The following is a 24,226-nucleotide window of genomic DNA, read 5'->3' on the forward strand; positions in this document are numbered from 1 at the left end:
CATCTCTGTTTTTGCAATGATTCTGATACATGGCTTTGGTCCCTTTGGAGTCTGTGATCTGGGACAGGGCACCTGTCTTAAATGAAAGCACCGTTCATTTTATCAGGAGCAAAGCCATAACAAGAAGAGTAGTTCAAAAGGTTTGCACACATGCATTTATTTTACCTGAAAGCTTCTTGACTCTTACTGACCTGACAGCCATTACTAGGTTTGATTTCCAATGTTTAACTCAGGTTGGTGTTGGCATATTAACAGGAGCCACCTCAACAAACTTTCTGTGCCTTCAACACCTCCTTTAGAGTCAACAGAGAAAACTAACACCCCTAGGGTGTGATCAGACAACTGTCTGGGAGGAGGTGGACTACACCTCCAACTGCCCTGATCATATTAACTAGTTTATAAGCAGGCCAAAGTGATGTGCTCAAGTACACGGATACACAAAGGCTAACTGCCACACTGCATTGTGCTCTCAGGATGAAGATACCTATAGATGTCAGAGAAGCTGTGAGGATTAACACGTTCACTTTCAGGAGGAGATGTGCAGACCTGATGCACCAACTCAAAGCACTGCTCCATTTGCAGATGTCTGTCAGGCAGCTGAGCTGAGATACTGCAGGTTTTTACAACGAGCAGCATCAAAGGATGAAAAGAGTCTCAAAAAAAAAAAAAGAAACACGTTACCCAGGGAGAAATCTCAGGTCAGTTGTGCTGAGCCTTGCCTTGCTGCTGCTATCCTGGATGTGCTCGCTGAACTGCATGGCTCAAGGTGATGTTGAATGGGGCACTGGGCACAGCAATGGGTGCAATCCATGGGACAGATGTTGTTTGTGGGATTGCAGTGCCCCAGTCACTGCACTGGGGTGCTCATGGTCCAAAGGGTCACCCAGTAAGGCTAATAAATTCAGCCCAAAACCATTCCCATGGTGAAGGGTGTCCAACACCAAAAAGCTGGAGGGGTCTGGAATATGCCTGGTATGCTGAATTAACATTCAGCATCTAGTTTAGTCTCATCATAAGGATGGGTTTTTGCATCATTTCTAGTTGATATGCACAGACAGGGGGAAAGAACACCAGCAGAACCCTGTGCAGATCAGGAATTAAGCAGAAAGGCCTGCAGTAAGCAATCAGCAGCAAAGATTGGAGCACCTCTTCCCTACAGCCCTGGCACTGACCTGAAGCTTTCCTGGAACTTTTTTGTGGCTTTTGGCTTTCTATCCTATACGCCTCTAATTCATGATCAGGACCTAAAGAGAGAAGCTTGACAGAAGTATTTGGGCACTTTTCGTAGCCCAAGACTCCATTCCTAAATGGAACCTGATGAATGAGATGCTTGCCCAGGGTTGTACTGTGCACTGGTAGTGTGAGTACAAACTGTGTTATCTTCCTTTAATTACTGACGTTGCCCTGCTAACTTATTCTGCTCTGCCTGCTTTTATTTACAGCCTTTCAGATCTCCTCCCAGTGGTGAATCCTGTATTTTTTTCTAAGAAAAAATATATTACACTTTCTCTGGCTTCCCCATGCCAGCTTCACAAGGAAGTGGAAAAATCTAAGGGGTTTCTGCTGTTTTTTTGTTCTTAGTGCTACGGCTTCAATGTGTTTTCCACAAACACACTGTTCTAGTTCACATGGCAGGAAAACAGAGGAAAAGTAATAGAAGAGAAAGGATATGTGTTACTACATTGGTATTTTGTCTCCCTTTAAGCTAAATGGATCAGTCCCTCCACTGGAGCAGATCATCCCAAATCCATTCAGTAAAGGTAGATCTGGGCTTTTCTGTTCCAGCGAGGGCCACGTGTCCACCTGGGCAAGCAGAGCAGGAGGTCAGACAAGCACAGGAATGGGCAAAAAACATCTCTGGGAAGCTGGGGTCATCCCCTTACGCACAAATCACACATTTCCTTCCTTGGTGTTTCACTTTTCTTTATATCACCCCCTGGTCACAAGGCGGTGTTTTTGAAAAGCTGTCAGCAGCTTTCCCCATCCTACACTGAGGATAAATAACAAGCCAGCACATAACACCGAAAACGCTGATTTTCCAACTCAGTTAAGAGCCTGCAGAGACCTGCCTCCATGCTGGGTGTAACCTCACCGGGGAAGAGTCACTTCTGAAATGGAGGCCACTTGTCCGTGCCAGTGCAAAGGTCTCGCTGAAGCAGCAGCATTAAAAATTATGATTCATCCCAATTTATTGCACTAGTGCCGAGGGACCAACCCGGATCAGCTTCCTTCTGCGCCAGGCACTGAATCAAGTGAGGCACAACATTCCCAAGAAAGGGGAAAGTCAGAAAAGGAAATGAGGAAAAGAGAGAGGGAGAAAATGCAGAGAAGATGGATAGAATCATAGAATTGCTCAGGTTGGAAAAGACCTTCAAGATCATTGAGTTCAACCAAGCCCAAGATATTTGGGGTGGCTCATTTCCCCCCCCTTTCCTCCCCTGCTGTCAGTTTTATCCTACCCACAAACTCCTTCCAGCCCTGGCTAGCCCTTCTCCAACTCTTGGCAATGATTACTTTAGCAACGAAATGCGATATAAAGGGAACAGCAGCTACTCACACAACGGTCTGGTTCTGAAAAGTGCTCAGGAGGGAAGAAAGAAAGAAAACACAGACACAAAGGGTGGAAACAGATGAACGTTTTGGCTTCTTTTTTTGGAAACAATTATTATTATTATTATTATTTTTAATACGAAGATTCCATTTCCTTTTTTTTTTTTTTTTTTTTTCCTTTTTTCTTTTTTTTCTCCTAATTACCAGATATTCTTGCAGTGGTACACTATGAGGACTGTGTATCTCCTACCTGCAGGGTCCAAGCTCAGCTCACCGCCTCACGGCTTCCATAATTCTTAGGAATCACAGTGGAACCTGTCCTCCAGGTAACCTCCCACCTTCCCCTGTCTTCCATAAGCCCTTCCAAACCGCCATGCCAGCCCAGGCCGTTCTCAGTGGAAGGATATCTCACACTTGACCCAGTTTTAGGTCACTTGTGCTGCTTTTCCCCTCGGGTTTCAAGGGACAAATAATTACATTGTCCTTTCAGCCCTCATGACTTTCTCATCCAGAGCCTGGGTTTCCACAGCAACCTCTCTCTGTTTCAGAGAATTGGCCACATTCAGTTTCGAGGTGTGGGAACAGACACAAGACAGATCCTCAGGACTCAGCTCCCTTGCATTCCTTCCTTCTGGGATGAAGGATGCCGCCATGCCTCAGTAAATAGACCAGAAACGTCCTTAGTTCCTCAGGGATATCTCCTCTGAGTCTTTATACAACAAACAAGCAGTTCATTTTGAAGTTTGATGTGCACAGGGTATTTCTAACAACTATTCCTGTTTCTTATTCTACCATTGCCCCTAGGTAAGCTCTATGTGTCGGCACGTGTAATTCCCACTGGTTCCCCAGTTAGCATCCAGCAAGAACAGAGCTCTCTTGTCCCACCTTCAGAGGGCAGAAAGTGCTAGGAGTGAGTGGCCTTGCTCACCTCCGGGGAGGGGAACTGGGATTTGCTTCCATCAATCGGGGCGACCAGGAGCATGTCCTGCAGAATGGTTGTCATGTGCCGAGCCATGATCTTCTGCTGATCGAGGCTGCAGTGGTTCTCCAGGGAGATGATGACAGGGTATGGTGAAGTCTAGGACAAGACAGTAACAACCGTCATAACTGAACTCTGAAATTTTACCATCCTAAAGCAGTTGATATAAACTCCATTGTTGTTTTCTCTGGAAATGAGTGCATCAGCAGCAGGGAGTAAAAAAAAATGGACAAATTCAGCTGTGCACTAGCTGCTCAGATCTATGCTGATGCCTTGCAGAAATGATGATCCCACGTACAAGGCAGCAGGCTGGATCAGTATTCTTTCAGTGGGCAGTTTGTGAAGCTCCCCGTGCCTCCATTCTCCACTTGCACCATTGTCAGAGAACCTTCCTAAGTCAGGAGAAGACTGGTAAAGGAGGCTTGCTCAGATCCTTAACTGATCTGAATCCTTCCTGCATTCACACATAGGCCTGATCTGGTTCTTTGTGGCCCCCTAGATATTTTGTGTACTGAAGGCATTGCCACTGTCACTGCTTTATAGCCCCAAAGAAAACTTGGTATTGGTTCTCAAGTCAAGTCCATTGAAGGAAAATAGCAGAAAGTATACCCAAGGATTTTAAAGGCTGCTAGCTTAGCACTGCCACATAAGAATCCTGACCTGCTTGTTCCTTTTAAAGCAGAGTAGAAGTTCTTTGCATCAGTCCCTCCAATACACACAGATACCGTTCCTCCAATGTAAGGACAGACCTTGAGGCATCAAAGCCAAGTAAGTCAAGGGTTTTCTTGCATTTCCTATCACATATGTTCAAGAAATTGGGCATTATTTTAATTGCAGGGGGGTCCAATATCTAACTGTGCTAGCACAGACTTAAACTTATCCCAAGGCTGTGCCCTGCCTGACCAGAAACTTCCAGGAATGGATCTGTTCAGAAAGCAGAAACTGGATGTCTAGACAGAAGCACATATCTTCTACCCATGGAAAAGTTAAGGTGAAGTATTCCATTTTAAGCTCTCTGCTGGGAGAGCAGAGATCTGCTATCAGTATAGTAGGAGAAATCTTAGCGAGTGTCAGGATTCCCAATCCTTACTTTGAAAGCATAGTTCTTGATAGCCTTAATGACATCACAGAAGAGGATCTTGGAGGTGAGAGTGTAGCCATGATAAATGATAGGTTCCGAGTTAGGGCCATCCCAGCAGTCCAACTCCACACAGCGGCAACCTTTGGTGAGGGCTCTGGAAACAAAGAAGGGACCTGGTTGGGTTTTAAACCTGCTCCTCAGGATCAGGCACAGGTATTGCCTGGGAAGACAGATAGGAAGTTCAGGGTTCAAGGCAGAAAGTGAATCAGTCACAGGTATTGCCTGGGAAGGTTGATGGGTAGTTCAGGGATCAAGGTAGAAAGGAGAGCTTGGTAAAACAGGAAAGCAGATGGAGAAAGGATGGAATCAGGAGAGCTCAGGGGCAACAGAGCTGAAGGCTGAACAAGGAAGGCAAGGTGGGATCTGAGAAAAGAGGTCATTGAAAGCCCAAGCTAAGGGCTATCTGAAGAAGGAGACACAGTGTTAGGTGAGAAAGGACGTTCATATTTGTGTCCCAAGTCTTTTCCCAAAGATGGTGAAGAGAAGAAATGTACTGGAAGAAAGAAAGTCAGCTACAGAAGCCAGATCTTGAAGCCTGGATGATGTGTGTTCTTCACCTAGATCTGATAAGATCTGGTAAGATCTGAGGGATGAATCCTCCAAGCTGTCATTAATTACATCTGCGGAGACTGCAGGGGGCCAGTTTCCCAAATTGAGTCTACAGACTGAATTCCCATTTGAAACTCCTTCCACATATCCATACTACTATTTTCATCTACTTTCAAACCAAAGTTTTTTATGAAAGACTTAACTTCCTTGGAGGTGATCTCTTTTGTGCAACTCCCAATACATTTCAGGTAACACAAGTCCTTTAAATCACTGCAGTAAGAATCACGGATTTTTTTTCAGTATTTTTCCTTTTTAAGACAAAAGGTAATTCCATAATTTTAAAACACTGTAAGGGGAATTCAAATAGCTACTTTCAGTAACCTGTACCAGATTTCATTCTCTGCTCCCTTAAGCCTGGGACTTGAGATAGTCACTATTTTATTTTAGTCGCTGTTTCCAAGTCTGAGGATGAGAGGTTGCCTCTTGGCTCTCTTCTATCTAGCAATATAGATGTCTTGTAAGATGACTTCAGCACCTCATGTCTTCTATAAAGAAAACAAACCAACATCTCACAGGTACTTAAACACATTCCCACATAAACACACACACACATATTACCTGATGTAGGCTTCTGTGCTGCTAGGGCCTGTAAGCTGGTCATCCATAAGGTAGGTATTGTGTGAGGATGATACAAAGTAGTGACTGAGAGGTTGGTTCATGTCCTGGTAAACTTTACGGTGGGAGGCGTTGAATATATTCCCATCGTCAGACAGCAAGTACATCAGGAAACCATCTTTGGTCATGGCGTTACGCTTCTTGGCTGCCAGATGAATAGATAAAAACCCCATGCTTAAAATTTGACACAGACAAGCTGTGGTGTCATCTTCACCATGGTGCCTGCTGATCCCTGATGGTCTCAAAGTAAAACATGCTCCCTAGGCACTCAGCTAGCAGAGAGATTTACGCTGTTCAGATGACAGCGATAGCTTCATCTGTCTGAAAGTATTTTAAAATCCTCTTCACAAGCAGAACTTTTTGGCATTTACTGTCCTTGATAAGACCTAAAAAGTGCTGAACGCAACACTTACGTCACCTGCTTCTAGAGATCTACGGTACAAAAATCTCCATTTAAGCACTTCAAGTCTCTTTGATACCAACACAGAAATTGTCAGACGATAACTGACGTCTCCCTGTTTTGAGAGACTGAGCTAGATTTCAATCCAGCCCTCAAATCTAACATCTGCAAAGCATTATCCCTCTCCTGAAGCTCTACTAGGACAGTGCAGAGAGCCTATGACCTTGCACTGATTTCTTGAACATGTCCTCCAAAATGCCCAAGTCAGTGATTCCTTAATTTCTGAGCAGAATGACAGTTACGTGATTGCTTTCCTGAACAGTTCTCACCTCCTTACCTACCTACTCAGAGATCTCATCCCTCTGTGGGTTTTCATGTGCTCACATACAAAAACATTTCTCTCTTTCTCCGTTTTAAAGAACAGAAACATTGCCACATTGCAAGGTATGTGGTGACTGATACCTGAATAAGCCATCAGAGCTTTTCCTACAGGAATGCCACTGCTCTCTAACCAACTCTAGGACAACCCCTATTCTGGCTGCTCATAGTACCTAAGCCAAATATGAACGTAAATATTTCCCAGGTTCTCATTTCCCCTTCTTTTCTCAAGCTGCTGGTGTTCCCCTAAAAGACTGCTGGTTTAGAAATGGTTTCAAAGACAAAACAACACAACTGGGCTGTAGAAGCAAGCAATAGCAAAGCAATTCAGAGTTCATCAAGATAGTAAGATTTTAACCCAAACCAAGCAGGGTTCCCAACTTACCTCGTTCACTGGGCTCGTATCTCTGAATCAAGGGAGGGGCAGCAACAACAGCATCTTCTTCTTGCTGTGTCTCATAGAGGAACCTCACCAGGTTCTGGCAGGACATGAGCCCTTCTGCATCTGAGTACTTCTGGAAGATTTTGTCTATTTCCTTTCTCTCTGTTAGTATCTTGTAAAATTCCTCTATCTCATCATCCTCCAGAGCCTCTGTTTTGGACTTGTCACAGTGCTGTAAACGTAGAGGGGAGAAGGAGTGAAAACCTTCTTTCCTTCTGGCATATGCCAGCCGTAATCTGCACCAGGGCTACACAACGCAGAACACAAAATAATTGGAAACAGTTACTGGCCAGTGAATGAGAAGCATGGTGAATGGTTCTCATTAATAAGGCCACTAGTCACATAATGGTTACAATTATTATCATTATTTATTCATATTATCAGTATGTTGAAGAGCACCAGGAATGGCCCTGAGCTCCACTGCACTACATGCTATGCAAACCATGCATTAAAAGGAAGGCTCCTCACAATCCAAGCAAAAATCAAGGGTCAAGAGAAACAAACCCTCTTGATCTCAAGAGGTGCAGCGCTATACAAAAACAACTAATGCATCTGATGTAAAATCTGGTAGGTAAAGTGGAAAGACCTTTCCCTTGATCCTAGTGGGTCCAAACCTCATGAGACAATTGAGGCCAGTTAGCAGGACTGCTTGCGATGACGGTACCAAAACTGATTTTAAAGAAAATCCCTCTAAACATGTGCTTGTTTAGGTATGGAAAAAAAAATAATTGATCTTCTATCTGTGGAAATTTCCCATTCTTCTCCAAAAAAACAAGTTGCAAAACCCCCACAAAACTGCAAATTGGGTATCAGCTTCTCAAGGAGCTGCAATACAAATTCCTCATGCCTCCATGCTTCCCAATGGTTTTAACTTCTCTACTCAGTCACAGCTCTAACAGGGCACCACAGCCAAGAACGTGGCTGACCAGCAGTTTAAGATGTGCAAGCTAGCATCTCCACACAGGACAATACCTTTTCCAGCAATAAATATTCCCAAGTCCAATTTTTCATCAGAATTTTCTTTTTCCTGTGGCAAATTCTGATAGGAATTTTGTTGATTGTTCCTAGCAGAAATCCTCGTAGAGAGGCGAGCAACTATTATTTTTGTTATCTCTGGTTTGTAAACCTCTGCAGTAAATATAGCTGAGCAAAACAAGCTGGAATGGAAAGCAGGAGCTGATCTCAGGGGAATCATGGCAGGGAATGTTATATTACTTCAAAGTGTTCTTGTCAGCAAATTGCAGCAGTCAAACCACATCCAGTTAATGCCTTGTAATTATGATGATTCCCTTTCTCCCAGTGTCTACAGCAAGCAAACAGACCCCCAGCACTGGTAAGACAGCCCACTCGCATCTTACATTTCACTCACATCTGAAAAATCAAACTTTTGCCATGGATGACAAATCTCCAACAGCATATGAAGCGCCCGCAGGACGTGGTTGCCTTATTTGGTTTTTGGCCTAAAATTTTCTCTCCTTCAGATCTGAACTAGACATGCAGCATGTGCTCCAGACCACACAGAAGAGGTTGCTGTGCATTTCATTTCACCCTTGAAATGAACAACTTGCTACCAGATACTAGGATGTAGCTGAAATACAGCAACTGGTCAAACCAGAGGAATTTAATTGCTATAGGTCTTTGATCTCTCACAGAGATAGAGCTATTGACCCAGGTTTTATGAGCAAAATGCACATCTCAGTTTAACTAATCGCCATGCTAATCTCAGCCTAACCCTTCCAATGAACCCAGCGATGGCCATAGTGGCTTTGGCAGTTCTCCAAGCAAGATGATAATAACAGACTGTTTGTCTATTATTGAAGCTTTCAGACGCACTGGAATGAAGTGAGCAATTACAGGAGCTTTGCAGAGTTTCTGGCTGCATAGCATATGTCTCACTTAGATGTGTCTAAAATCTAGATGTCGACACAGTTATGTGGCAAAAAGTAAGAATAATGTAAGAACATGCCCTGTAGCTCTCCCTTAAATCTCTTGGTTGCCCTTCCTTCCCATGACTAAATGGAGCAAAACTCACTAAGACAGAAAAGATCACCATTTTAATATGCTGTAACATCTCGTGTTCCATCTAAGTTTAAGGGAAATGTAAAATGAAAACATAATTGCTTAAGGATTCAGTGGTCAAATAGAGTGAGACAGACTCTTCTTAAAGGCAATTCACCACACAAGAGATATGAATTAACCTTTTGGAGGTTAATTCAGAGGGTTAATTAACATCTTCTCTTTCCCCTGGCTATACAGGAAGCTTAGACCAATTACAGGTCTAATAAGTGTACTTCTGACTAGCTGCCTACATTTAGATAGGATGAATGAAGGCTTAGTTACTGCTTGGAGTCCTCAAGCAAAAAGAGAATTGAACTTTGGTAAGTTTCCAATCCTCCTGCTCCCTTCTAACTGCTGCCACATCTGATTCAGACCTTTCATGTTAGAAGATGTGTATGAGGTGTCACATTTAGGGTGAGATGAATCACACCCTGGTCTATAGCATTGGTTTGATGAACGCCAATTGCAAAGGGAAAGTTAAGTGCTGGTGACTACTTCCAGCATAAGTGCCTGCAGTGGGAGATATCTAACTCAACCAGAGGAATTCCAGACTTTTTGCTATTCTTCCATGGTCTTCCCAAGTAGAGAACAAACCATAGAATATGCCAGCCACACTGGGCTGTATATCTTGGCCATTTTGCAAGGTGAAATTCTTCAAGATCTGCTGAGAACCTTTCTCCATATCATAGGATGGCTTAGGTTGGAAGAGACCTTAAAGATCAGCAAGCTCCAACTCCCTGTCATGGGCAAAGTTGCCAGCCACTAGATCAGGCTGCCCAGGGCCCCATCCAACCTGGGATCCTGCAGAGTTACCAAAGAGACAGACAGCTCCATAAACCAAGGATTAGGAAACTTGTTCCTCCTTTGGGGAAAGGTCCTAGTGAGACCTTGCCAACCTCCGGCCTTATCTGCTTACAGGAAGGAGCAGGAAGAATACAGCCTGTACCTGCAACCACCCACATGTTTACCACTAATCAGGAAAAAACATTTCTGAAACTGCCCACCATTAATTCAAATCCTGCTTCAGATAAGAGACAGAAGTTTGGAATTTACCCAGGCGTTTTTTTCTCATCTCAGGAGGAAGGCTTGTTTAGAGACACTAAGAACAGCAGAGAAATTTTCATCCCTATCTTCTGATAGGCTGAGCCAGATAGCTGGATCTAGAGAAATGAGAAGGGCACATTCAAGTGGATTGAACATGCCTTTGCCTATCAGAGCAAACACGCTGGCCCAAGTGAAGGTGTAATGTTACATATCTTTCATCATTTTGTTTTTCATCCCCAATTCACACTTTATCATTGTTTACACAGCTCACTGGAAACCCACCTGCTCTGAGATGGTACAGAGTTCGTAATTTCACCACACTGATTTGGGTGGCTTAGGCATTGACACATGGCTACAGCATGCATAACTCCCCAAATTCCTGAGACTTACAGTGCACTTGCACTTTGGATTTTCCTTTTTCTCACATTATCCATGTCCGTGTTCTGCCTTTTCTGAGGCCAGGTAAAACTGTGTCTCAATAGTAAAGAAAGAACACCTTAACAGAGCTTCATCAAAAGCAGTGTGCTATCCTAACCCAGTTGTTGGTGGGAACTGCTGAGCACTGCAAGCTAAGAGTACTTTCTTGGTACAAGAAAAGATACTAGCAGTATCTTCACTTTAGCTTAGGTCTCCACCCAATGCTGATAGCAGTGGGAGACCTTGACCTCAGCCAACAGCCACTATTAATCTGCTTGCTCTTGTTACCTGGAAAATTGCCTTGGCATGATAGTCATCAACTTCAATGTTCACTTCTTTCAGGAAGTTCTTGAGCTCTTTAAAGCTCATCTTGTTGTCTTTGTTCTTATCAGCTTTCCGCAGGCAGGTGTGAATCCAACTGCAGGATGATGTAAGGAAACCTCTCCAGGTCAGCGAGGTCTAAATACCACACCTCTACACAGCAGACAAACCTCTTGTAAAGATTCTGAACCACTTCTCCCTGCTGCTGTAAATCAGCATGCTCCCATGAACAGCTTGCATCATCTCACCTTCTGCTCTGAAAGGGCAAAGCGATTCTTTGGCAGAAGCAAAGCACTCTGTAGAACAAGCAATCATGACCCAGGAAAAGCTTGCAACCATCTGGCCAAGGCCAGATCAGTTCCATTTAACCTGCATGAGTTCCTGGACACAGCCACATCACAAAACAGCCCGATTTCTCTTTTGTGGCAGAAAGTGCATCCTCCAGATGGGAGAAAGGAGAATGAAAAGATCTCCAAGTATGGGCAACTGATCATTAAGAATTTGATAGTGTATCACGCTGAACACTTAAGAGGGATTCTCTGAAATGAACGTGAATAGTCCTCTATATTTTTTCAGGTATTTCTACCTCGATGTCTTAAGAAATTTGTTGTGAATGAAATCAATCCAATCTTTACAGTCTTGGCTTTCCCTTGTAAAACACACAGTGTCTATGTCTGTATTGTACTGTGGCTGTGACAATAGCTTCTAAGAGCTCCATTTATATACACTCCAGTATATCTACAGATCTGGAGCAGTTACCATAAGAAATCAGCTTTTTTAGTGTTACACCAGTTAATTTGAACTGGGTCTGCCATGGTTTTTTTTTTAAGTCCCCTGGAAAAATGTCAGGTAGTTGAGATAACCTGGAGTTTTTAACAAACAAACAAAAAAACAAATTAAAAAATAACTTTTTCCATCAAGCCAACTGTATCTCTCTAACTTGCTCTAACAATCAAATAACAAAGGTCATCCAGAAGAATATCCTATTTTTCTACATAAAAATCACTGAAATAACAATTAGTTCACCATAAATCCAATCTTTCATGGCTTGCATAGGAAGCACTGCTCCAAACTCATTCCAGAAAAGATATAAACATGGATTTTAGCAAAATAAACTTCAGAAGTAGCAAACACCAGCTGGGGCACATAGTGCCATAATATTTGATCCGGGTCTTTCAAAATCATCTCCAAAATGAGGTGATGAGTGACAGCCTATAGGGGCTGTAGATATAACTCTGAAAGAGGGTACTCACTAACAGCTACCATTGCATTCAAATATTTCCAAACACTTGGAAATATGTGTAAAGTGTTTGGTAGTTCTGTCGGTCTCTTGGAAAGTTGAGCTTTATGTCTTTAAAAATCTTGGCATATGCTAAATGATCTCACACTGCATCTCTCTTAGCCTGGTAATATTCCTCTTTCATACACATGGAAATGAAAATAGAGGTAACATTTCCTCTGACTCCCAAGGATATTCCAGGGCCCTGAACCAGGTTCTGGCTTGGAGAGTTCCCCAGAAAACCAAGTTTGAATCATGAAGCTCCTATGTGAGCTCTTCCTGGGATGTTCTGCTGAGAGCACAACACCATCCACCCCACCAGCTGTGCTCAAAGAGCATCTGCTTAGCATATGACAACATGGTGCCAACAGCACCATTCCCAGCCATTCCCACCCAACCTGTGCACTCCAGCTCCCCTTCACAAACTTCCTAAAATAACAGACAGAAGGGATGCACAACTCTAGGAAATTCTTCTTATCTGATACAAACACAATTTTGCAGCCCTGGTTGTGGGTCTTCCTTTCACCTCCCATCGTCTATTTGGGCATGGGGGGACAAGGAAGAAGAGTTCTCATTCTGGTATGCCTCCAGAAAGAGGCTGCTTCTTGTTTTTAAAGGATCTGCCAGCTTCAGGACTACCAGCTTTCTATGAGAAACCAAAGAAGAATGACTGAAACGATCTGGCAGATATCCCAAGAATGTGCTTGAAAAGAAATGCTGCAGAACTTCTGGTAAGCTATTCCTAACCAGAAGAAAAGCTCATATACAAATCCCAGAAATGAAGCAGACTGTGCCACACCACTCAAATGAAAAGCCCCCTGTGTTTTCTGGCCTAAAGTCATCCATACACACATACCTACAGTATTTGCTAAAAAACCTATGCCAACTAGTTGAGGGCTGAATCTAAGGCTTACTAAAACACTACTGTATGTACAAGAACATCAGAAATACTCTTCAAGCACGCAGAAGTTTTACCTTATAGGTGTATAGGACTGGAAAGGACACATAACATACAAATTCAGGCACCTCCATTCTAAAGGAAGCCAAACAAACCCCACCTGCAACAATCACAGTCTTTGCTTTCAATACTCATTTTCAAAATCTCACTCATTCCTTATCCGCTTTGGAAGGTTTCTAAGGGTGGAAAAGATCCACTGCATAGCAGTTCTGCAGTGATGGATGGGGGACAGGCAGGGGATGCAGCACTTCTCCACTGCCTCTTCCCCTTTTGTGCTCACAGATGCAGAGAACACTTCTGAGGTTTAAGGAAGATGTGAATAAACCCACGCTGCCAAGCAAACCCAGTGAAGATGGGCTAAATTTAAAATCTCAGGCTTTAATTAAACATAATCAAATTTCAAATGAGAAATCATGCTGTTCTGTAATTCCAGGTTACGTTAAACGACCTGAGACAATCCCAGATTGGAAGCCAGGACCACACAGTAATTACTCTTCCAGAAATACGGCTTGCCTACCAACCCCATTTAGCTCCAATTCTGCTTTCCAGAGTCAGAGAGGTACTTTTCCACACTGGAAATTTACAGCTTTCTTCCCTTGCAAATGCTATTGTTATTTCCCCCTCACACCTTAGCAATCTGATTTCTTCTTACAGGGAAGTTTTTCAGCAATAGGGACAGGTTTCTGTGGCCCAGATTTTCCCCATATACCATGGAGTGGAAGCATCTTTCACATTCAGAAGGAAAACCAACAGAGTCTAACATTTCCAACAGCAGCGAAGCTTCAAGATTTCAACTTGCCTGGGAAGTGACCCTGCCACCATGAACACCATCGTGCCCATATCAGAATTAGTGGAATCTGACTCCTTCAAACAAGCTGCACTCTGGTGGTGCAGGTGCTTATTAAACTCAGGATCACTGAGGTTGGAAAAGACCACAAAGGTCATCAAGCCTAACCAACAACCCATCCTTAGCATACCTACAAACCATGTCCCTCAGTGCCACAACTTCATACTTCAGAGAATCCGCAGAAGAGTAAAGCCTGATGAAAGCTCAGCATTTCTGTGCCATTTCCCTCATCATCACTACATTATTACCTAGCAGGGAACCCACACGGAGGAAGCCTTGGCTGAGGGAAAGGCCCCCTGGTGCCTGCTCAGTCTCCAGCTTTGTGATTTTCCCCTGCTGACAACTTCACATCGCCCCTCGTCTGCACAGATTCTTTGATGTCAAACCAGGCATGAAGCTCACACAGCCTTCCCTCACTGCCAAGTGCTATCTGTTTTCCTCTCTGATAGCTGGATGCCTGTTTTTGTGAAGCTTAAGGCAGCTTAATATTTCACAACCACCACTGCTCTGTCAAATCGGGGTGAAATCAGCCAGCAGGTTCATATGTTACAGTCAGGGCCTCAGACATACAGGAACTGCAGAAAACCGAGCAAAAACTACACCTACAGATAGACTGTTTTCATATGGATGCAATTAATTTACTGAGTGAAATTCAGCCCTGGGGAAAATTCCCTGTGAATTGAGCAAAGCCAGGATCTCATTCTAACTAACTCGTTCTCCTCATACAACTGACCCCTTCCCTTTCTTTCCCTTTCCTTTTCTTTTCCTCCCTTTCTTCCCCCTTCCCTTTCTTTTCATTCCCCTTTCTTTCTTTCCGCTTCCCTTCCTTGTCTTGAACTGTCCCTAAAGCAACTGCAGTCTCTTTCAAAGCAAAACTTCCTCCCATGCTGAGGCAAACAAGGGGTAATTTCGCTCAAGTCAGTGGAGCTACCCTGGAGTAAACTTGGCAGACAGAAGATCAGAATCGCCTTATATTACTGCGAAACATGATAAGCAGTATGGGCCTTTCATGCCTTGCCAAAAAGTGCCTGTCCTGGAGTTAACTGCAGTGCAAGTGAAACAGACCCCTGAAGAACACAAAAAATGATGGTTGTTTTATCTGGAGCACCCTGAAGGGAGCAATTCATTGCTTAAGGAGCTCTGTGAAGCCTGAATCCACTCTTGCATCTATCACTGTGAACAGGAAAAAAAAAAACAACAAAACAACACCAAGGAGTTCGCCCAGGTACAAAAATCAGTAAAATGATGAGAGAAAACTCAGTGTCCAGGGCCAGTAGTAAAAAAAATTGGGTTATACGACTAACTCCACCCACAGAGAAAGACAAGTGCATCTTTGTGTGCAATTAATTGCTTTACAAGGCAAAGGATACTGTTGGAGTTTCTGTTTCTGGTTCATGGAGTTGCTGTGGGCTATGATTTTCCCAAGGCCGCAGACCCAGTGGTTGGCATCATCCTCTGAACTTGCAATGAGGTCCAGGTTTTTCCGCTGGTCTTTGAAAATGATGGAAAAGCAGCGATACTCTGGTACATCCTTGGCGTATTTTTCCATACCTTCTGTTTTATGGCCTGACCTCACATCCCGAATATCTTCAATAGAGACTGTGGAAAGAAAACAGAGCTTGCTGTCGGCAGGGGTTCGCTCACCCTTATCTCTGCCTAGTGATGGATTTTAAGAAATTACTCTTTTTCCTTTTTCTGCAACCTCTCCCTCCCACAGCTGGAGGATTCTCTTGATTTTTTTCCAGCTTCCACAAATTCAATGCTAAAGAAACCTCAGATCAAAAGCAGCAAAATGTGCGAGAAACATAAAAACAAATCAAAACTCTTTGTTCTTTTCACGTGTATTTAACAAAGAAGCAGAATTTGCAGGGGTGCCATACTCTAATATCACGTTGATGAGGTACCAGTCACTGTCAAGACTTTGGGTCCAGTCCTTGAAGCATCCCTGACTTATCTTTGCCTCTAAAGACCTTAGGACCATGGCCAACATGATCACACCCCATCTATCAAATAACCTTCAGCTGTTCTCCTTCCAGAACTGGAAACAAAGAATTCTAAAGGTCCACAGGAAAATGAGGAGTGACTTCAGTAAAAGCAGGGCATGGACTGAAACGGTCATTCTTCAATTTGCAAAAAATAAAAAGGTAACACATAAAATCCTATATATTCTTCTCAGCCACACTAGTATAAACTGGGTAGAAAAAGATCCAAGACTTAGGGCAGTTTGCTGTCAACCATGCTACATCCACACCTCTGCCAAAGGTCAACTTGATCCTATTTGCTGTAAGAAAGCAAAATATGGGCTTTCAAACCCATTCCTCCCCATTCCCATCTCTGACCATCACGTAATGCAGATGAGCCCTGAAGTCACACCAGGTTCACCATGTGCACCCCCAAAACCTTCAAGACATAATGTGAAGCAAAAGGAAGTAACTGAGACAACCCTATACTGCTCTTCTCAGTGAATTTGAATGAAGTTGGTTTAAAATTATTCCTACCTCAAATCGTTAACTGTGGGTAAAATCTATTTCCTTTGTCATGTAGGTATGAGATTGACCTTGTTTGCGCTTGTCTTTGAGCTTTGTTGAAAAGTAGTATGAGAATGTAAAATATTGCCACTACTCAGCAAAAAAAAAAAAGCTTACACCCCCAGGCTGTTACCTGAGCCTTCATTTAAATTGGTGCCATTTCACTGGCATAGTGCTCAGTTCACTCAAAGTCAACACCGCAGAAATAAACAGCTCAATGTCCACCCTGTGCAGTTATAGCATGTCTGCCCTGGGACCACACAAAATTGATCAGATGCTCATTAGAATTTGAAATTCTTCTTTTCTCCTCAAGGAGAAACAGCAATATTCAGCTGACGAGGTAAGAAAAATACCATAGACTTACAAACAATTCAAAAATTCGTGACTGTCCAAAACCAACACTTGACATTTGCTTTAAATTCCAACCATGTGTTGGGGTGGTCCAGCGTCTTCCGTAACACTTCTCTGACTTGGTTTCCATGCCAGAACATGCCTTGAGACTCCTCCTAGAACTGGCAATGTTCCTTCCTGATGATAAGCAATTATCTTTGTGTGGTCTATTATTATCACTTGGTAAAGGCCAACAGTGGATCAGACAGAGGGCAGAGGAGGAAAGAGTTAAGTTGGGTTGTGTTCGGATGAGATGGGAGGGGATGGGATGGGCTGCTGTGGAATTACATTATCTAGCCAACTTACTGTTGAGTGAAAGCTTATGGTTTTGAGTGCTAAAATAATCTTCAGAGAAGAGTGCTTCAATTCTCTTGCAGCTGGGTTGCTAGTGGAGAGCCTTGCTGGTGAATTTGCTCATTAACAGGCAAATGACAGGAATCATCAGGAAAATGACAGGAAGTGTACCTCAGGTAGCACAGTACATCTTACACCTTTATTGTAAGGGATGCTACCATGTTCAGTGGGATTCAGTCAAAATATATCTAAAGCTTTGGCTCCTTTCCCCTAATGGGGAAAAAAAACAAAAACTTTTGGAACACAAATGTTTTGTCCCATCTAGAAACAAACTTTTGAGGGTGAGATGAATCAAAGCTTTAATCCGTGGCTACAGTGGATCCTAGACCAAAAAAGAAGCTCAGACTGAGCATCTCAAATGCAGATGTGTGCCATGCAGACAATCCATAAGTAGGTGATCTTCCTCCACTTCTGGTCTCTCTTGGTTAAGGCAGTGCAAGTGGAGGAATCATCCTGTTGTTCCTCATCACCTGCCAACTGCTCACCACTGCTTGGCTCATAAAAGTTATTGTCCTTTCAGACTGGCTAGCTAGTCTGCTAGTGCAATCAATCCCTAAACTTTGGGCTGGCAATGATCTAGTGTTTCCAAGACTAGAAAATCTGATGTTAAATATTGGAAATTTAGAATGTATTCTTTGGAAACCTTTATCTGGCAAAGTGAATCTACTGGAAAAAAAAAAAAAAGAAAGAGAGAGCTGTGTGGGAGGGAAAAGAAACTGAAAACCTGTAGCTGGAAGGGCTGCCTTAATCTCCATGGGGTATATTACTGGGGAGAGGATAATGAAGAGCATGAAGCTCTTTCATGCAGAAAAGGTACAAGGAAGCCTGAAGAACAAGATCAGTACCTACTGCCTTCACACAAGAGCCAAGAGAAGCTACCAATGCAGGAACTGTTAAAAAAACCCAAACAAACAGGGAAGACACTTTTTAAAGCTTTCCACAGTTTGGGCTTGTGTACTGCTTTCGTCTATCAACATAAAAGCCAAAACCAAAGGAGTCAGCCCAAGCCATCTGCAAATGTTATCTCTTTTTTGGAAAATCTTAGCCTGCATGAATGCATTATCAGCTGCTCCTGGGCCGTGAGCACACTATTTTAAGCAGTCCCAAACCAAGGAGAAATTAGAAATAACTGGGGGACAGAGAAGTGTTTTTCAGGAGAGGAGCAGTTGCAGCAAACACCCATCAAATGCATCTTTCTGTGACCTCCCCATCCTTTCCAACACTCCACAGTGGGGAGGTAACCACCAAAAGAAGAGAATTTGGAAAGTTTGCATCTGCTTCTCCTGAGCGTTTATGTCTGCTGAAAAGGTGGTTTGTGTGAAGCCCAAAACCTGTGACTCAACACAAGGAACTGGTGTCCTTCCTGACCTCCCAGCACGGAGTCCAACAGGTTACATCCTGGTCAGCCTTCCTGGCTGCTGTGGGTGCCAATGTGATGAACAACAGCTGATGGCCACAGCTCCCTCTTCACACAAACATACACCAACATTCCTTGGAGCTGGTGAAATCACTCCTCTCTGTCTCACAGAGATGTGAGGTCCAACACAGCTGAGTAGCATGGAGCCTCACCTCTGTCTCCACCTGACCCAAATGCTCTCCCAGACCCTAAAGACATTTTCTCCCCTACAGAGCAAGCAAGGCTCCTCTCCTCCCTCCCACCAGGACCTGGGCTGGCCCCACCATCTTCTATAAGGTGCTCTCAAATCCATTTCAGAGCAAAGATTGCAGCCCCGTGCACCCATGCAGCAGGCTAGGCCATTTGTGGGCCACCACCCTACAAACAGCACCCAGAGATGCTAGGTCTTGGGAACGCGTAAGGCCACATGTATGCACAGCAGGCCACTTGGTAGCCAAAAATATAAACGCTGAAGAGCCATACAAGCATGACAAGGCACTGTATGATTGCAGCATTAGTCTGAGAGATGAACCCTGAACACTGGTTTCTGCTCCAGAGGCAATGTCCATCTCTTCTCCAGTCATTGCTCTGAAAGACTGTGCTGGGAGCACAGACACTTTGTTAATCCCAAACAGTACAGAAAAAGGAAGAACAGAAGACAAAAGTTTTACAGAAAAGAAGGGTAAGGAACTGAAGCCGCATCTCCTGCAAGCTAAGCATGCAAAGCAAAAGGACAGCAAGTTGCTTCTCTTTCCTTGTACTTTTGCTGACAAAGAGATGAGGGTCAATGTATGGACACTCGGAGGAACTGCCAAAACAGCTGGCCTTGAGTTACTTGTAAGAGGAGGGGGACAATATTTGTCACTCTGGGGGCCCTTAATATCCTTCACTTTCCGTATCCTACTTCCTTTTCATTAACAAGTGATCTCTGCAATGTGGCATTCAGTCACACTGAATTACTGTATCCCACTTTAATTGTCTCACTAAGTCACTACTGTTTACTGTCAGATGAGAAATGTACTGAGCTGTTCATAGTTCTCTGCATATTTGCACACAACACTGCTTGTCTGCAGAGAGACCAGACCTCCAGCCCAAGCCCAGCCAGCGCTCAGCCACGTCTGGTCAGCACCTTGCAAAAACATACAAAGGTCTGGACCCCAGGACTGCACTGCTGGGTGGCTGCAGTGAGCACATGGGGTAAACTGGCACGATGTGCTGCTTCTCTCTCCAGTTTTGCACCAGAAAAAGTAGTTGCTTTTAGCTTCACCATTGGCAACTGATGCTAGTGGTAGAATCAGGACCTTTGTAACTAGCTCCCTGGATTGGGAATACCAAACTTATCCAGTGGTTACCCTTACCACTGCTAGATGCTTTCACAAAAGGATTCAGCATAGGTCCTGTTGTTCTGTGCCTTCTTAGCCCTGACCACATTGCCCACTCTTCTCCCCATGCCTGAATTACCCAAGCTCTCAACTGCTGACTCCTCATCCATTCTCCCCTCTCCCTGACTTGCTGAGCACATTGTTTAACTTCAGATCTACTCTTATTGCTGGTTTGTGTCACCAGCTGACAATACACAGTGCACAACTGATGTTACAAGTTGTTTGGAAATATCTTTTAATAAAAGGTCTTAACCCAGCCTTTCTGTATAACCAACACAGCTAGGAGTGCTGATGTAAATAGAGTGATCTGTATTTACTTTCCTTCCAGACGTCACAAGCAGGTCCCTGCCAACTATTTTTGCAACCAGTTCCTACTCCTCATGCCATTACAGTGCCACTAAATTTGGATCGGGCCTTTCAACGCTTCCACCTTTGCATTTAACATATGCTGTGGAGAATAAGGTCAGTAGTTGCTAGAAGACAGCCTATGTTGAAAACTGCCCCAGAAACTCACGTGGTGGCCTGTTTTAAAATTAAATTAGGAAAAAAAACCCAAAGGCAGTTCTGCAATCAAAGCGACTTGTTTTATGGGTTGAATGATTTTGATAAAAACTAATGAGACCCACAGACAGACGGTTTTGTTTCCACAGCTGATGGCTGCCTTGCATAACAGATTCACATCAGCAAATATTTTTCCAGGGACAAATATGTGTCTGAGCACGAAGCAATGATCAGACCTAGAGAATGCACCCAACCAACCCCAGGAGGAAGCTGCTGGTGCAGCCAGCTGCCTGCTGCGTGCATGCAGGTTGCTGAGAGTTTCTGTTGGCTTTTGGCACTTATCAGATCCACGGGAACAGTTTAAACTTTTCACTTCTTGACATGAGTAAGCTCAGAAATATCACATCCTTTCTGTTCTCCTAAAGGCAAGGTGAGGAAATTAATTAAATGGAGGGAATCGTTCATCCATCCACAAGAACAGCATGGGATGCTCGTCAAGTGGTGTGTTAAGGGTGTTACTAAATGTCAAGGAACTCAAAAATGAAGGGAAAGGCTTTCTGACAAACACTGCTAGGAGGCTATAAATATATTTTTAAATTGTACTGTGTTTAAGCCATATAAAAACTGGAACTGGGAAGGACTGGAACAAATTCAGTGCATTTTTAATACTGTGAATTGTCGGATCCAAATATCGATTTTACGCCTTCATGCAGTATTACAATCTTCATTTAAACAGCTGTGCAACTGAATTTAGCTCACCTCTGTAAACTGAGTCACAGAATCACAGAATGGCTTGGGTTGGAAAGCACCTGAAGGATCATCGGATTCCAACCCCCTGCCACAGGCAGGGCAGCCAGCCACTAGATCAGACTGCCCCATCCAACCTGGCCTTAAACACCTCCAGGCAATTTGCTCCCAACCTGATTTTTTTTTTTAACCAAAACAGAGGGAAAGAAAAAAAAAAAAAAACCAACCACAAAAAAAAAAAACACAAAAAAACAACAACACTAAATAGCATTCTGGCTAGAAATGGGAATATCTGAGCCAAAACTCATAAACTTGTTTCTTGATTGCACGGCTCGTGACTCACAGAGCACCCCCAGTGAGTCATCCCCTGCGCAGCGTGCGATGGTCGCTCATGGCTGTCATGGGAAGCATCACCTCTCTGAGCCTCCAACAAACAGAAAGAGGTTGCAGGAGGTAGCAATGCCCCTTCCCCTTCTGAGCCCTGTTATAATGTCCCTGAATCATACCCACTCATTCAACCTTGTCGCTGTGCCTTTCAGTTCTCTGGTTTTTCCGCCAAGCGCTCATCAGGATGTTTCACTGGAAAGTTTTCAACCATCCCTACAAATCCTCAAGTTCAGAGAGTTTTTAAAGGGATCGAGTCTGGCTCAAGGGAGCTCACAGTAGGGATTTCAACTGGTTTAACAATTCCAACAATCGATTTCACTGAAAGCAGCACATGGCATTTTGTTCTTTCTTATATGGAGGTGAGACCTGATGATGTGACCAAGCTAAGCAAGACAGCATTACTGATGGGTTGCTGCTCTTTGAATGCAAACCCCTCTACCCCCAATGGCTTCCTTCCCTCCCACTGCAATGATGTTCAGGAGGAATCTGGCACTGATTGCACCAGCCATCTACAAGGCGCAAGCCGTTTCTGTTGCCCCCAAACTGCTAATATTGCCACTTGAACTCTGTTGTTAGAGGCTCTCCTGTGCCTAAATAGAACATACTGAAAATTAGCCAATTATAGATAATACGGAATAAATAGATTAAGTTCTATCTATGTAGCAACCATGCTGGAATGGCAGCCTATTCCCCAGAAAGCCCTGTGGGTAACAGAGATATCAAGACAGCATCCAATCTGAATTTCCAGTTGTTTAAAATAAAAGACAACAGAGGAAGGTAATGGTTGTACACCACGTATCTCATCCAGGCAACATCTGTGCCTGTGACAGCCCTGATATGTTGCTGTTTTTCTTAAATTCATTCAGCTGAGATTTTTTTAATCTAACTCTAGAGATCCCTGGTTTTATCTCCTACAGGCACCACCGCACAATGGTTTACAAACAGCCTTTCTGCTTGATTATAGGAACAGGAATAACAGGAAACTGACCAAACACAAAAGTATAACCCTTACCCTATCCAGACTTTGCTCTTCTGAGGTGCCTCCATCTTCCTGCTGTGAGCTCTGCCGCAGATAAGATTAGACCTGGTGCTCAAATCTCCCATTTTCCACTTTGCTCATTCTTTTTCCTTCCTAAAAAGGCAGCTTATCATCAGTTTTACAAAGGCTTTGCACTGGAGTGCAAGGTTGCTGTCTGTTAACAAGGAAGGGTAACCTTCTGGAGAGACTCGCCTCGCAGTCCCTGCCTTTTGAGTATCAAATCAACAATCCTGCACTCTTCTTCTGTCTTTTGACCACCTGCAAATCTCAAGCCAAAAGTGAAGGCAGCTGTAGCAATAGAACCTGCCAGAGGTCACAGCTTGAAGCTGGGATAATCCCCTCTGTAGCTAAACACAAATCAGGTGAAATCAGAAGCCCAAGAAACGAGTTCAAACACAGCAGTCACACTGATAACTTGGGGATGGAAGGTCTCAGAGGACAAACAGAGAAAGAAATGGGAAAACAGATGGTCTTGAGGTTGTGGCTGGGGGCTGAGCATCAGTCCAGTGCTCATCTCTCCTGATCACTGCCAGGTTCAGGCATATCCACAGTGCTTTTGAAAGCACTCCAAGGTGGCCCTCCAGTGTTCCCATAAGCTTGCATCACAACTGCCAGCAGGAAGTGCATGCCCCTTCAGGAGCATGTGGGATTGCCCCAAGTGTGGCAACGCTAGCTGTGCCCAGTTAGCAAAGTGTATCTTGATTGGTGTAAATCCACATCCACACTGACACACTCCCAGCCTGTGCCCAACACCCAGCTAAGAGGAACACAATATATAATCAGCAATGGAGAGAATAGGATCAACCAGAGCCTCTCCAAGCAAGCCTCACTGCCCCTGAAGCCACGGCATGAGGATCCCACCCACTCACTTTAGGGAATCAGATGGGACTGGGACAGCTGCTGAAGGTGCTCTCAGACTCTATAATTTGGAAACTGCTGGCTCAGAGCACAAAAATTAAAGTTCCAAAGTTTCCATTCTTCTCCATTCACACCCTTGTTTGTTTTGTAGCAAGACATAATCTGAGAAAGGACTTTGCTTTTATATGAGACAGCTCAATGGCACAGGCATTCCTTACGAGCAAATGTTCCCTAGGGCCTTTGCATTAATTGTTGTCATTATGGGTTAATGTATTGGTACCTAAGCAGTTCAGCTGAGCTCAGGACACACAGTAAGGATTAGGTTTCTAATCCAAAGCCTTTTATTGCTGGATAGATGAGCAAAAAGGAAATGTGTGGGGAATGAACTGCCCAGGGTCACTTAAGAAGAGTTTGGTAGTAAACCAAACATATTTTGCTTTACTGTCTTACTCCTCATTATCATCTGTGGGTTGTGGGTGCAATCTGGAAGACTCTTTTTTCACGTAGTTAGTTGTGACTGTTACAAAAACAACTGTTTAAATAGTGCAGACAGTATTTCACATTTCAAGATGCTATAAAATGTGTTACATGTTATTTATTTACCTC

The 24,226-nt window shown here is 43.7% G+C and overlaps 1 protein-coding gene across 3 annotated transcripts in view; it reads right to left on the reverse strand.

The window, feature by feature from the left end:
- PLCD1 (phospholipase C delta 1) overlaps window positions 1-24,226 on the reverse strand; it is a 48,320-nt gene that overhangs the window by 9,096 nt on the left and 14,998 nt on the right. For 2 of the 3 annotated variants that reach the window (XM_052696748.1, XM_052696747.1), the window contains exons 3-8: window positions 15,409-15,637; window positions 10,922-11,051; window positions 7,058-7,286; window positions 5,838-6,039; window positions 4,620-4,764; window positions 3,479-3,628 (exon numbers count right to left, since the gene is read on the reverse strand). In XM_052696748.1, the coding sequence (XP_052552708.1) occupies window positions 3,479-3,628; window positions 4,620-4,764; window positions 5,838-6,039; window positions 7,058-7,286; window positions 10,922-11,051; window positions 15,409-15,637 (1,085 nt within the window). Of the gene's footprint in view, window positions 1-3,478; window positions 3,629-4,619; window positions 4,765-5,837; window positions 6,040-7,057; window positions 7,287-10,921; window positions 11,052-15,408; window positions 15,638-22,735; window positions 22,978-24,226 lie in introns of those variants that run through there. The other variant, XM_052696749.1, reaches the window with a different exon arrangement.

This window comes from Tympanuchus pallidicinctus, unplaced genomic scaffold (assembly GCF_026119805.1).
Source record: "Tympanuchus pallidicinctus isolate F22 unplaced genomic scaffold, pur_lepc_1.0 scaffold3, whole genome shotgun sequence".
NCBI lineage: Eukaryota > Metazoa > Chordata > Aves > Galliformes > Phasianidae > Tympanuchus > Tympanuchus pallidicinctus.